The sequence below is a fragment of the Echeneis naucrates genome, chromosome 8 (genome assembly GCF_900963305.1).
Source record: "Echeneis naucrates chromosome 8, fEcheNa1.1, whole genome shotgun sequence".
Classification (NCBI taxonomy): domain Eukaryota; kingdom Metazoa; phylum Chordata; class Actinopteri; order Carangiformes; family Echeneidae; genus Echeneis; species Echeneis naucrates.
Window position 1 is genome coordinate 17,939,005 of NC_042518.1, and position 15,726 is coordinate 17,954,730.

Sequence of the window (15,726 nt, forward strand, 5' to 3'; positions counted from 1 at the left end):
TAAGATATTGACCATTTTCATATTTTATATTCTCAATAGCAGCTTTAATAGCCCATCTAGGCTAGTTCAGTTTAACATACTGCTCATCACATCACAAAAGATTCATGCAATTCAACTTCCAATCGAAGCAATTCCCTGGAGAACACAAAAATTTAACTAGTCAGTAACAGTGACTTTTGGTCTAAATCAAATCAAATCAAATCAGATTTATTTGTATAGCGCCAAATCATAACAAAGTTACATCAAGGCACTTTACATATAGAGCAGGTCTAGACCAAACTCTTTATAAATTTATTTAAAGAGACCCAACAGATCCCCCGATGGGCGAGCACTTGGCAACAGTGGCAAGGAAAAACTTCCTTTAAGAGGCAGAAACCTCGAGCAGAACCAGGCTCAGGGGGGGCGGCCATCTGCCTCGACCGGTTGGGTTGAGAGAGAGAGAGAGAGAGAGAGAGAGAGAGAGAGTGAGACAGGCAGGCAGGCATTGGAGGGGGGGGGGGGTGTAGGCAGGAACATGTTGTTGCATGAAGTTCATGGAGTTGAGCTGTAATACAGAATTCATGCTATATGGGACCAGCAGGTGTTGCAGGAACATGGGATGGAGATGAGTCACCACCTGCAGGATGAGGACAGGGAGAGAGAGGAGAGGAACTGGGAGAGACAGAGACTTTGGCAGAACATGGTTAGTAAATGCAGTATAAATGCTTAGAACTGGGTGAAACTGTTTTTTTTTTTTTTTTTTTTTTAAGAAGGATGGTTTTTATCAGCGCATGCAAGGAGGGAGTTAGAGAGAAAGAGGGAGAGAGGCTGACAGGGAGAGACAGAGAGCGAGAGAGAGAGAGAGAGAGAGAGAGAGAGAGAGAGAGAGAGAGAGAGAGAGAGAGAGAAGCTCAGTCCTTCCCCCAGCAGCCTAGGCCTATAGCAGCATACCTAAAGAGTAGAGGACTTTTTAACTGTACGCTCTGTCATACAGGAAAGTTTTAAGCCTGGTCTTGAAAGTTACTAAAGAGTCTGCCCCCCGGACCGATGCTGGGAGTTGGTTCCATAGAAGAGGAGCCTGATAACTGAACGATCTGCCTCCAGATTTACTCTTGGAGACTCTAGGAACCACAAGTAAACCTCCATCTAGAGAGCGGAGTGGCCTGCTAGGACAGTAAGGAACTATGAGCTCTCTGAGATACGATGGAGCTTGGCCATTAAGAGCTTTATACGTTAAAAGAAGGATTTTGAATTCTACTCTATATTTTACTGGCAGCCAATGAAGAGCAGCTAACACGGGAGAGATGTGATCTCTTTTCCTAGTTCCTGTTAATATTCGTGCAGCAGCGTTCTGAATTAACTGAAGGCCTTTTAGAGATTTGTTTGGACATCCAGATAGTAATGAGTTACAGTAGTCCAGCCTAGAAGTTACAAATGCATGGACTAGTTTTTCTGCATCATCCTGAGAAAGGATGTTTCTGATTTTCCTAATGTTTCTCAGGTGGAAGAAAGCTGCCCGACTAACTTGTTTTATGTGAGGGACAAAGGACATGTCTTGGTCAAGTTACTCCAAGGTTTCTTACAGTGGTGCTGGAAGCCAAAGTAATGCCGTCCAGACTGATGAGATGATTAGATAGTATTTTTCTGAGGTGCTTAGGACTGAGTACAATAACTTCTGTTTTGTCAGAGTTGAGAAGTAAAACATTTCCAGTCATCCAGACTTTTATGTCTTCAAGACATGCCTGCAGTCTGACTATCTGAGTGACTTCATTTGGCTTCATTGATAGGTACAGCTGAGTATCGTCTGCGTAGCAGTGGAAATTGATGCTGTGTTTCCTGATAATGTTGCCTAGAGGAAGCAGATAAAGCGTAAAGAGGATTGGTCCAAGTACCGAACCCTGCGGGACTCCATGACTGACTACAGTACATGAGGAGGAGCTGTTGTTTACATGAACAAACTGATGTCTATCTGATAAGTAGGATTTGAACCACTTTAGTGCAGTTCCTTTAATTCCAATTTCATGTTCCAGTCTCTGTAGTAAAATATTATGATCTATGGTGTCGAATGCAGCACTAAGATCTAGAAGGAGAAGTATGGAGGCTGATCCATCGTCTGAGGCCATTAGAATGTCATTGGAGACTTTAACCAGCGCTGTTTCTGTGCTATGATGGGCTCTAAATCCTGACTGAAACTCTTCAAACAAACTGTTCCCATCCAGATGCTTGTGTAGTTGTTTTGCTACAGCTTTCTCAATGATTTTAGAAATAAATGGAAGGTTCGATATGGGTCTATAGTTTGCCAAAACATCTGGATCAAGATTAGGCTTTTTAAGCTGGGGTTTGATGACCGCAGTCTTAAGTGCCTGAGGTACATAACCCAGAAATAAAGTCAGATTAACCAAATCTAGAATGAACGGCTCAATTACATAAAAGATCTCTTTAAAGAGGCTAGTTGGTACTGGGTCTAATAGACAGGTTGACGGTCTGGATGATGAAACTATAGAAGCTAGCTCTGAGAGATTTAGAGGTGAGAATGATTCCAGATGTAAAAGAGGCGCCGCAGCTGATTCAGCAGTTGCCGTCTTCAGAAGGGGATTTTTATCTAACGTAGGCAAGAGCTGATAAATTCTTTCTCTGATCGTGAGAATTTTGTCTGAAAAAAAACTAATAAAATCATCACTGCTTAGAGCTAAGGGGATCACTGGTTCAACTGAGCTATGGCTCTCTGTCAGCCTGGCTACAGTGCTGAAGAGAAACCTGGGGTTGTTCTTGTTTTCTTCTATGAGTGCTGAGTAATATGAACTTCTAGCACTGCGGAGAGCTTTTTTATACGTTTTTAGGCTGTCTTTCCAGGCTCTGTGAGACTCTTCTGACTTACTGGAACGCCAGTTTCTTTCTAAATTCCTTGATGTCTGCTTCAAGGTACGGATTTGGTAACTATACCAGGGAGCCATCCTCCTCAGATTGAATACTTTCTTTTTGAGAGGGGCGGCATTATCAAGATTCGAACGCAGTCTGTTAGAGTGGATCTGTTACTCCACTGCTACCACTATTACCAAAAGCATATTGAGCATTTACTGCTGCTGCTCCTTCAGTAAAGGAAATCCACAAAGGACAAAGTGGAATAAGAAGTCACCCATGTGCAGGCCAGAAGTGGGTCTCAAGTTGTAACCTTCAAGTAAGTCCCAAGTTACTGTGGCAAGAGTTAAGGAAGACAAGACAATAAGTTAGTCTCAGATTGAGTTTTACAAAATTCTGATGATCCATATGGTGTCCAAGTGGAGGTGGACCCAATGATCTGGTCCGGTCTATGCCATGCAAGGTCAGATCCATCTTAGAATAAAAAGAGCCTTTCATGACACACTTAAAACTACTGGCAATGAAACATCAACCAAAGTTTTATCAGCACGACTCAAGAACCAAACATATTGTTCTCTGCCCTCAAACCCTGCAGTCAATGAGATGAACCAGCTGAACCAACACAAAGTGGATGGGTGAGGGCTGCATACTACCATCTGACTGGCTGTTAAAATGGCTCCCCTGTGGAGCTGAGGTGGTATTGTGAATGCCTCCATAAACAAAAAGGAAAAAAACAGATATATGTGGCATTGTATGGTGGCCAGACTCAGTGGTGCAAAAAGTGGGCATGCATGAAATGTGATGCATAGGGGGCCACATCGGGGGGAGCTCCAAAACTATGGTAAATAATAATAATAATAATAATAATAATAATAATTGTAATATTTGTATATATATTTTTTTGTTTCTGCTGTTGTGCGTTTCTAAATAGTTTTTGCATTTCCTTAAGATTATAAAAAATTTTGGAGGACTAACATGCTAGAGAAGGGCACCCAAGTTTATAAGATTCTATCATATAATTTTGATGTAGAAGATGGAGCAGGGGCACCAAGAGTGCTGAGCAAGCAGGCACTAGCAGTGAGTTGATGTCCATGGAAAAAGATGAATAAAGAGAAAAGCTCTCAGGGGTTAAAAAAGAAAACGAAAGAGGGAAAAGGAGGGAAACCCTTTACTATTTTTGGGGGGGGGGCTGACCAAATTGTTGCTGCATAACCTCCAGATACTGGTAGCTGCGCCCCTGGCCAGACTTCAACCATGTCAAATCCAGGCCTTCCTCTAGAACTGCTGTTGGAGGCAGCAAAGGACAAGACATCCCTGTTTTATTTTATTAAGACCAAAGTCATTGTGTTGGCAGGTTTGTTAAAGAGTTTCCTTCTTCCACAACATGCTTTTGTATGGGATCTGAGAACATTTATTATTGATAAATCCCCAGGTTGGTGTCAGTGCCTCCGTGTGAGATTTTTATTGCGTAATTATGTTTAAAACCTCCTGAGACCTGACTCATTCATTCATGTCCTTTATAATGGACATTATGTTCACTTGTATATTCCTAAAGTATTTAGAGTTACCCTGTCAAGCCCTATATCATTCTGTAGAGGACATCCTGGGCCAGTGATGTGTCATGTGATGGGTTTGCATGCTGGGAACTTTACTTTTTTTCTCTATCAAAATGGCTGCCATACCAACATCCACATTTTATGGAAAGAGGAACGGTAAGTCAAATATTCTTTATCTATTGCTATTTTTACCATGATAATTATATACATTCTTATTTATTAACATGCCAAGAACAACATTTTAAATATGAAAATAATTTCATTATTTCTGTTTTGAAATAACAGTCATATAATGAATGTCAACTGTAGTGGGCACCAGGACAATTTTAATGTATTCAATGACTGTGTATTGTTGTAGGCAAACGAAGTGAAGCAGAGAGGATTTTATACCGGATAATAGAGGGAGATTTAGATTTGGAGCTGTCAAATGAGGAATGGGGTGAGGATGAGTATCAGCCTGTGATAGGGGAAGAGAGTGATGAAGAAGGAGAGGAAGAAAATGCAGGAGAGTATGATGAGACACAGTCGGAGCTAGAGAGGGAGCAGGAAAGCCGTCATGCTCTGTGGGCCAGGACTAACTTGTATGCTATATTTTGTTTCAGGTTAATGTATTAAATCCCATTATCGTGTAATATTAAATAAATATTGTTGATATTGTAGTAGTACAATGTGTTATGTAGTTATGTAGTTACCTAAAAACAAGCTTATAAGGTTGGTCTATAGTGAGTCATATCACATCCCTGACACTGAAATTAATGCATTAATCCAAATTGACGTGTAAAATTTTAGCTGTTACTCTTTTCATTAACTTTAATCAATTTGTATTTTTTCCATCCATCATAATAGATTCACACCTATGCTACCTGGGCTTCCTGCCTATCAAAATGAGCCTAAAATCTGTGAATACTGGAATCCAATACAATAAAGAAGTATTTCTTAGTCCAGGCCGAGTTAAACCGACGTTTTTCAGCCACAATTTTACGTTTCAGGGTTGACAAAACAATTTTTTTTTATTGGTGTCACAGAACTACTGCTACAAGCGTACATGTTTTCAAAGTATTGTTGTTGTTGCACTGTTGCTAGGCTACGTGTAGTGTTGCATTCAGGGTCTGTACTACTGTAGGAATCTTTAAAGGAATTCCTGAGTGCTTGCAAAATGTGTGAGGTTTTTTGACAGTTTTTCTTTGCTTTTCTGACTGGCCCTCGAGCTGGGCCACGCGGGATTTAAATCTGGGCCATTTGAATAGGCCTGCCCTACGTAATGTCGAGTTAGGTGTAAATTCGAAAAAAAAAGTGTCTCTATTACACTTTAGCTATACATTTCTTTATCGACGCATACGAAAACCACTTCATGAGTGCATATATATTTTTACAAATATTTGAAATGTTTCTTGACATTCACACGTTTCCATTGTGAGGTTTTTATTTCACTCTTTAGATTGTTTTACGCAATTCTAAAGGAAGTAGAAACGCACTAACTGTTTCCCGCGCCGTTCCGCTCATGCCCGCGGGGCCCGAGTGGACTGCTCGTGCACACGCGTACCCAGAAACTCGTCGCGCGGGCACGTCCACTTTTGTGCCCGCCCCCTTTACTCCTACGTTGTACTCTGGGAAACCAAGTTTACTGTCGTCTTGTAAAAATGGTGGACGTCCGGCCTCCACCCCTCCGGAGTCTGGAAGATTTTATTCGAGGCTCTGCAAGATTCGCCGTGCCCGACGTCAGCGACTTGGACCGTTGGAACAACCGCATTATCAACAATCTGCTCTACTACCAGAGCAACTACTTCGTGTTTGTGCTGGGCTTCCTGGTCATAGTCGGGTAAGTTTCATTTTGCTGACGTGACGACCCTCCCCCCTAATGCTTGGGAACATACTGAAAGTGTGACTCGTGGAATTTCTGTGTTTTGCTGTAACACCTTCATTGATCTGCCATCACGGCTCCATCATGGCTCCTGCTGCATACACGATGAGACCTATGAGAGGGAGGAAAATCAGAGACGTCTCCCTCTCTCGTGTCTGTTTTCATCCCCCCCGCCCGTTCATCTTCATCTGTGAGCTGGAGGCAGTGAGTCAGACATTAGTCCTGTTTCTATTTATCCTTCAGTACGAGGCTGTGGTGCAAAAAGATGCTGACCACGCTGTCACAAACATCCATCTAACGGTTGTTGAAATCGTAGTGTGGTCGAGCTGGATGAGGCTTTATTGGTGCTACAGCAGAGTTGACAGAATCACAGGGAACATGTTTGTTTGGTATGAGAACCAACAAAAATCATGCCATCTCTAGGAAAAAAAACCAAAACAAAACAAAAAACATTCCCACTCTCATTATGATTCATGTCTTAATAGCTAGTCATAATAGCTGTCATATTTTTATCACTATAAAGACATTTTAACCAGAGGGATCTGCTGTAAAGAGCCAACTTTTATAGTGATAACAAAGATGAAAAATGTGAAATTACACAAAATCATGTCACACAAACTCTGGACTATTCTTAAACAAATTGTAGATTCACAGTCCAGTCATCACTGTTAACTGTCCATTGCATAGACTATCTGATAAATGGTGTGCTATATTGTCTCTTGAGACTTGATGATCACTGGAGTTTTTAATCAACATTAATCTTTTGAACGGAAATAGTGTGTTTGTTATGGAGTTTTCCAGTACTTAGTGTTGTAGTGAGGGGCAGCAGTGTTTGTGTGTATGTCTGCGCTCATGGTAATGATAGAGCATATGACCCAGTGCAACAGTTGGATTCATTTGGACAATGATGAGTTCTGAAGTTCAGAGGAATAAAGTTTTGATGCACACCAACAACTCTTGTTACTGCTTCTGCTAACTGCATACATTTTGATGAATTTTGTTGGAAATAAGAAATCTGTAGAATAAATAAACCTTTTGGATGTTTCCATAAGTTTTTGCTCATTCTTGTGGTCTTGAGTCCTTAGTGCATCTTAACATCCACACTCAAATCTCTAAGGCTGAAACATAATGTGTTAACACCTGTGGTTCCTGTATGGACCACTAACGTCTGGTTCCAACAGTGAGTCAGTTCCCATAGACTTCAAGGTTAAAATGTTCAACTTTACAGCAGAACTAAACATATTCCAAGCCTGGTCCAAAACCAATCTCTACAGCTAATTACCATTTTCATGAAAACCGTACAGCGTTGATTTTTTTTATATGACTGACATCTTTCCATTTTATTACATTTTTGGATTGGCTGGAAGTTTGAGGCACCACCAAGATGGCATAGCAGCTCACACTGAGCTTCAAAGCACTTCTTTGGGAAGCTGTGGGTGATAACACATCCCTGTTTTTTTACAATATCTGCTTCACAGACAACCAGGTAGAGGTAAGTGTGTCCCAGGTTGGAAAAATAAGACACACCTCAAGGGATTAAAAAAGCTACATGTACACCCCAGTTTACTTCATCCTTCATGTTCAAAAACAGCGTGCAGCAGCACTCTGCATAATTATTAGATCTATAATTTTTTGGGGATTTTGAGACATGTTATTTAACATTTTATCAGAAAACATGTAGGTAATGTCAGTACAGTTCCTGTTTATTGGCAAATTTATCTCTGCTCTCAGGTATTTCCGGCCTTTGGAGTTGTTCGTTGGGGCAGTGGTGGTGACCTTGCTGTTCCTTGGCTTCATCTGGACTGCCGAGAACCAAGCTCCTGTTCGCCGGTTCCGTAGAAACCACCCATCAATATGCGTGTTGGTCATTCTTCTGGGGAGTTATCTCTTCATATTATTGCTGGGGGGTGTGGCTGTGTTCCTGTTTGGAATAGCCTTCCCTATACTGAGTAAGAAAGGAACACACACACACTTTCTCTGTCTTTATCTCTCTCTCACGCACTACTACTTTTGGGAACCACTTAACAAATGGGACTGAGCTTCATTATTATCTCCAAACATGAACAGTAAGAATTATAAACAGTCCAGGTACAATGAGTCTAAAACCTCCCTCGTACGGTGTACAATAACCCTGCTAAATCTGTGCATATAAATCATAGGGTGTTCTTATTGTGGGTTTTATTGTGCTTTGTGTTTTAATGTATTGTGTATTATGTTGCATTTCATTACTCCACTAACTGCAAACGTCAAGGTTTCCTCCTGGTACAATGAATGTGAATCTGATATAAGAGAGTTAGTGGACTGTTTGCTCAAGCGTTTGCATATGAAAAAATTTGCCTCAAGCTTTTTAACTGAGAAGCAGTTTCTTTTGTTTCCACTGCACTCTGGTACAGTTGATGCAAGGGTCGAGTTTTTTGGTAGACGTCGGTATTAATTCACCCTGTGAATTCTCTGGATAACGACCTGTTCACACATTAGCTCAGTGGGACATTACGCAAATATCTTAGGAGGTCAGGTGGGGGTAAGTCTATTTAATTAATGTGTGCTTTTATTTATTTATATATATATATATATATATATATATATATATATATATGCACTTCTGCACTTCTGTTGTGCAGACCTTGTTTTTGGTCCTGCTAAGGAACATCATCACCATCACCCATCATTGCACACAAAACCTTCTTAGTTCTCTTTTGGTCTGTGACCAAAAGAGAACTTTATCATGTGACTACATGATAAAATCTGTTGTGACTTTTGTAGCAAATATTTGGCAAAAGTATTTTATGCATGTTCAGATTTAACACAATTGTTTTGTAGCTGGAAATATATTATTTGGCAATTTACTTTTTCAAAATAGAAGCTTTATTTTGAGGAGCAAGATTAAAACTGTTCTATCAGCATAAAGGTAATTTCCACATAGATTACTCTAATTCACTGAGCACAACATAAGTTCAGTTTTCATTCACCGAGTCAACCCAAAATGTGAGGGATTATGCCCATTGAGTTGATGGAAGACTTATTATATGGGAAAGGCAGACTTCAGCTCCCAGTATCTAGTCTAGTGGAAGAGTTTAAATGTACTAAGATTAGGACAGAGCTCCTGTTATCTGGGAGTAAATATGTGGTAGTTAGTACGGTGATTTGAAACCCAACCACGGGGCAAAAATGGAATCCAAGAATGGCAGTGCAGGAAGCGAAAACAACTCTTAGGCATTGTGGGTAATGTACAGATAGGCCGGGGAGGCTTGAGACTTGGCCCAGGCAAACTGATGTGGAGTACAGCATGTCCCAAAGAGAAGAGGAAGCTAGTGGTGGAGCAGGTTCGTAGACAGGAGGAAATATTAAGGAGTGTGAGGGCAGTGACTCAGGCTAAGCAGGGACAGTGGTTGAACTGAGAAGGTGTAGAGAAGAAAAAGCTTAGTTGGAAAGAGCTGTGGAGTATGGAGGAAAGTAGTATTAGATTTTTGATAGGGGCAACATATGATGTATTGCCAACTCCCCAGAACCTAAAACTCTGGGTAAATGTAGACCCACTATGTTCGTTGTGTTCAGGTACTACAACTATAAAGCACATCTTGTCAGGTTGTAAGGTTAGTCTGTCACAAGGACGGTATACATGGCAACATAACAAAGTTTTACAAAGCTTAGCTGCAGGCATTGAAGATATACAGAGGCGTTACGAATTTCAACTGGTGGAACTACAGTAACAAATGATTTTTTTCTACCAGCCTGCTACTTCTGCCCATTGAACTCTGGAAAACAAAATTATAAGATGTGAGGGAAGGAGCAAACCGCCACCTTCCTCATCCGATTCTCGGTTTATTACAAAGTTTCAAAAATTACAACCACAGCAATAAGCATTTCCCTTATGTAAAATGTCTCAGTTATTGTACATTTGCTAGACAGAAGATATACGGAGGCAGGCAAATTTAGGAGGATCTAAAACAAAGAGAGTTGCAAATTCAGTTTGTTCAAGAAGGAGGGAAAGTTATTAAGATACGGAGGCAAGGTAGTTTAGAGGATGCTGGTGACTGGAAGATGCAGGGGGATTTAGGAAGAAAGCTTGTTGTTCCCCAGGAAATAGCCTGTACAAAGTTAAGGCCTGATATAATTTTGTGGTCTAGGAGTAGAAAGAAAGTATATTTCATAGAGCTGACTGTGCCGTGGGAGGATTCAGTTGAAGAAGCATATGAAAGGAAAAAGCTCAGGTATGCAGATCTAGGTAAGGATGCTGAGCAGCGGGGATGGAAGGTTTGTCCAGTGGAAGTAGGATGTAGAGGGTTTGTAGCAAGCTCTGCTGTTGCTTTGTTGAAGAAGTTAGGAGGAAGGGGACAGAGTGTGAGGAAAATAGTCAAGGAAATGTCAGATGAGGCATTAAGATCCAGTCAGTGGATTTGGATTAGAAGAACTAATAGTAGCTGGGGTCTGAACAGGGGGAGCACTTAAGATAGACAGACTCTAGGGAGAAGCGGAGGAAGAAATTCAGGAAGGGTAAGTCTATTTAAGTGGAGGGTGCGGCCTGTTTGAGCCTCTTTGACACCATGCAGTTAGTCCGGGTGAGTTGGCCTGTATTGGTTTGATTCGGTTTGATTATAGGACTGTCCAGGTGAGTTTGGTTGCTGAATCTGCTAGTGTAGCTTGTCCTCCACCTCCTGCACCCTCTATACTTTCATGCCCCCCACCCGAACCAGGGTCTGTATCCCATCCCTACTTTTATCTCCACCTCTTCTATTTCTCCCCCCCACCCGAACCAGGGTCTGTATCCCATCCCTACTTTTATCTCCACCTCTTCTATTTCTCTCCCCCACCCGAACCAGGGTCTGTATCCCCACCCTGCTTTCACTGGTGCAGTTGGTAGTAGTTGATAGTGGTGCTGTGTGAGATAGTTGTCTTTGTGTCAGGAGTGGTGATGGCTGGCATTAGGGGGTGACTCTGGGACGCCAGTATTTAGTTTAGTGAACAGTGAGGAGGTGTTGTGGGCCTAACTAGACAAAACACTGGTGAAAGGAGGTTCCCACCTGATGACCCCAAAGACATGTTAGCTATCACTCACTGGCCTAGTTAGATATTATCTTTAGGGCACATAGGGCAGGGCGAATGTTTGTTGTTGGGAGCAGTGATAGTTTGAAGTTTGTTGTTAGGTTTAGGGAGTTAATCACTGAGTCTGGTCTATTTTTTTTGTCGCACAAGTTTCATTCCCTCACCACACTCTTTGTTGCTCCTTCACAGTGGTTCTGGTCCATGCATCAGTTAGACTACGCAGCCTGAAGAATAAATTGGAAAACAAATTGGAGAGCATTGGGCTGAAGAGGACACCAATGGGACTCCTGCTTGAGGCCTTGGGACAAGAACAAGAAGCGGGATCCTAGAGAGGAACAGGAGGAAAAGATTTGGAAAGATGGAAGATAGGTTTGGTCCAGTCACAGGGAAATTAAAATGGAAGTTAAGGTGGGAATTGGTTGTTGGGGGAGGGGGGTTAATTGTATGTCATCAGTGATGGACGAGACTGCAGTCCAATGGGAACAGGACAGGAGTGGTAAAAATGTTCCAAATATTCCCTTTTGTTTTCTTGCCAAACATTGCACTTTAATGACACATTCTTTCATTTGTTGTGGCTTTATACTGTTGTGTGTTTGCACTACAAACATGTATTATTGTAGACATGGTGTGGAGTGTGTTCTTCTTTGTGCTTTCTGCTAATCTAAATCAGGAAAATTAGAAGTCTAGAAAATGTTCACAAATTTTTGTCACAGATACATTTCTTCTGGTAATAAGAACCTCTTCAATCCAAATTTATAAAATGAGAAGAAAAGCCCAACAGTTTTAATAATGCATCATTTATTCTAACAATAGTGGTTTTACTCATAAAAGTTGTAATGTTTTAAGAATGAAGCCATAAGCTTGAAGAGAAATGCACCAGTAGCACAGTACTGCAGCACTCCTGATGTACTTTCCAAGGCCGTGTAGTTGTTTTTGGGTTTTTTGTTGCTGCCTAAGCTCTTAGAGGAAACAAGTCTTTTATATCATGGAAAACATACATTTCAAAATCTCTAGGAATAACATGCTTATGGAAAACCTGAATGTGAGTTAAAGCAGTCCATGATCAAGTGAATGGATGAAAGGAAAATGTTCAGAAGACAAGTTGACACTTTGAATTAGAAAATTACACTGATGTCTTGTGAAATTACAGAAACCATGCTTTCATTTAGTGTTTACAATAGGTTGTGACTTCAATTAATTTATGAGCTTAAGTCCATGCAAATCAGGTTTTATATGAAGAATGAATTCAGAACAAATCGTAGCTCTCACAGTCTAACACTCAAAAGTGCATCAAAGAGTTAATTCAATACCAAGGGGAGAAGAAGGAAAATGCAGGGTAATAGCAAAAAATAGGATAAGGAGTCAGAAATAAACTGGAGCACAAGTTTTCAGATGACCAATTACCCAGTGCAAACAACTGGGAGAAACTCTGTTGTACCAAAATAATCACTTTGCATTTACCCATAATTTCTTCTTGTTTTTTTTTTTTTGGGGGGGGGGAAATGATGGACCACAAATTACCACTAACAAATGAAAAGTTGGCTGGTTGTTGTGCCAACATTTGTGATAACTGTATTTTGCAATGTTCCCCTTGCAATTTAGCTGTTTTTAGCCACACTCTTTATAATTTACTCTTGTTTTTAGCCATACCAGTGGTATGACTGTGAGAATGGAAGAACTGGTGAATCAGTTTACCACTTTGGTCCATATGTAAATATCTCTATTGATCGCACAAATTGGTATCTAATCAGAATTAATCTTTTAACATACAAAAAGACTGCAGCTTTCGTAATGTCCACCATTGCTAAGATCAAATGCTTCTGAAGTTAAACTTGTGATAGGTTAAGAATTATGGGCAACTTTTTGTTGCTAAAAATTGCAACTCTAAACATTATGTTTACAAATGTCTCTACAAATGTATGTCCCATTCAGTGATAACATTCACAAACTACATTTGTAATTACTACATTTAAAGTAATGCAAATTTTGTGTTATTATAAAAGTCACTATGATTTTTCTGATTTTAAGAACTGAATTCTGAAGTTCTGGTTCCAAGACTAATGCCATTCCTGTGGCCTTGAAGTTAACCATTTGTTATTCAAATGCAGAGAAAAGTGAACTTGCAAACCAGACAACATGAACAACATGACAGGCGAAATTGCTATCATTCAATAATACAACTGAGTTGGATGGTAGGGTGCGCAAGAATGTGATTTCCAAACTGTGTGGGATTAAAACCTTCAAATATTGAGACATTAGAGTTCTTCAAACAGTGTTTAAACATTGTCCAGTGCAATTTACAGTACAGCTGATTCCTGCTTTGTGGACCTGCTGTTAAAGAAAGATGCATATAAATCTTTTCTCTGTTCTTTTGAAAAAAATAATTTTTTTTTAAACCAATTACAGTTTTTATGCTCAAGCTGCCTGTTATGGGTTGGGGTCTAAAAAACATCTGTACATGGTAACTGGTGAAATGTATTTTCTGTGCGATTTGAATGTTGGTAAGTTTTATGGATGCATTTTTGGTTATTAACCACTTTGTTTACAATGAAAAACTGAATGAAATGAAAAAAATGACCCACTGATTTCTATTGTTTATGTGCCATTGCATTTTTAATATGGATTTTATAATTTTTAGATATTTATGTGACATACTTAAGTGTATCTGAAGCTCTAGAGGGAGGGAACATGGCAGGAAGGGCACTGACCATGTGGCCCTTCTGTTCTCAGTGGGTTGTCATTTGTTGTAAACAGTCAGGAGAAACACAGCATAAATAAATTCTTGTGGTATAATTTATAATTCATGATCACACAATGACTTACTAAAATGTGCACAGAGGAACCATTTCTGAATGACTGCTCATGTAATTAATTTTACAGTGGAAGATCATTATTGTGCACAGCCTTTCATTCAGCAAAATAGCTAAAATTAGATTTATCAACACATTTGCCAATCTGATGAAAGCCTTTAATTCAGTTTATTGCAAACCTTTTTTTTTTTTTTCTAAATACAAAAAAACATTGTATTCCAGTTTCTCTCTCTATCTTTCTGGAATGTGAGAATACACCTTTGCTCAAACATTAGTTATGAGTAAAAACACTTTTTTTTCTGTTTATATTCATTCATTCACAGAGGCGGTTTGTTCATAAGGGCGATCGGGCGACGCACCACCAAAGGGTTATAGTGGTTATGAGAATTCTAGACAATTGGAGCTGCTCTGTATGTCATTATCCAATCAGCGTAGGGCTGTGCTTCATTCGTTACATGAAGTCGTTACAATGCATTTTCTATGGGTTCCGGGAGAGCTTGCCCTAACGTGCTTTTGTCATACGTAACGTGAGCATAGGCCACATAGCCACCGCGCTAGTAGTATTCAAAGTCAGCATGGCAAGTGTACGGAGCAACTTAATAATTTCTCTGTAAGAAGTCCCTTTCAGTCGTCGCAGTAATGAAGATAAATTGGCAGCGAAACAATTTGGACCTCCCAGACCAAATTTAAACATAAAACAAGTTTATACAAAGGGAGGGAAATCATATAACCGGGGATTTTCACTGAGCTGTTATGAGCGGAAAACTTGGCTAGCAGGCTGTGAAGCAGCTAACGCTTTGTTCTGCTATCCCTGCACAATTTTTTCACCCTGATGGCAGCACGGCAGACACCACCGCATGGACATTTCCAATTACTATGTATGCTGACCAGAAAGTAACAAAATGTGGCAATTCTCTTGCTGCCTATTAATTACCCCATTGAACGGGTCACCTTGGTCATCATCAGAACAGTTGCCCCCCCTGAAAAATTTGTTAGGAGCTGCCACTGTTCATTCATCTTCCGCCATTTGTCTCTTTCCGTGTTGCGAGGGGTGCTACAGCCAATCCTAGTTCACATTGGATGATGGCAGGGTTGCACATTGGACAGGATGCCAATCCATCACAGGCCCACACTCAGACCTCCAGACAATTTACAGTCACCAGTTAACCCAAACATGATGTCTTTGGACAGTGGGATGAAACCAGAGTATCTGGAGGAAACCCACTCTTACAACAGGAGAACATGCAGGCTCCACACAGAAAGGCCCCAGGCCGGGGAACCAAACCCACAACCTTATTGTGGGGGAAGAACACTAACCACTGTGTCGCCATGCTGCCCTTTCTGTTATGACATCTGATATAATATCAACAAAAAATATTATTAGAAAGTACTTCACAAATAGCTAAGTGAGAGGTAATAAATTGCTAAAACCCAATGTACTTTAATTTTTCACATTCAGTTCTGGATCTGTACATGATCTTTATTAAATAAGACAACATTTGGGTGGTTAATATGAAACAAGCCAACATCTGGGTGATTTTTTTAATAAACCAACATTTGGTTGATTCATTTAATGCAGCCAGCGGAACAAAGCATCAGCTATAGTGGAGGGGGAACC

The 15,726-nt window shown here is 40.4% G+C and overlaps 1 protein-coding gene across 1 annotated transcript; it reads left to right on the forward strand.

Moving 5' to 3' along the window:
• The first annotated feature begins 5,995 nt into the window (after positions 1-5,995).
• On the forward strand, positions 5,996-14,289 carry praf2 (PRA1 domain family, member 2). The gene is made up of 3 exons (XM_029508204.1): positions 5,996-6,213; positions 7,987-8,204; positions 11,488-14,289. The coding sequence occupies exons 1-3, from the start codon at positions 6,035-6,037 to the stop codon at positions 11,625-11,627; spliced, it is 537 nt and encodes a 178-aa protein (XP_029364064.1). The 5' UTR covers positions 5,996-6,034; the 3' UTR covers positions 11,628-14,289.
• The last annotated feature ends 1,437 nt before the right edge of the window (positions 14,290-15,726 follow it).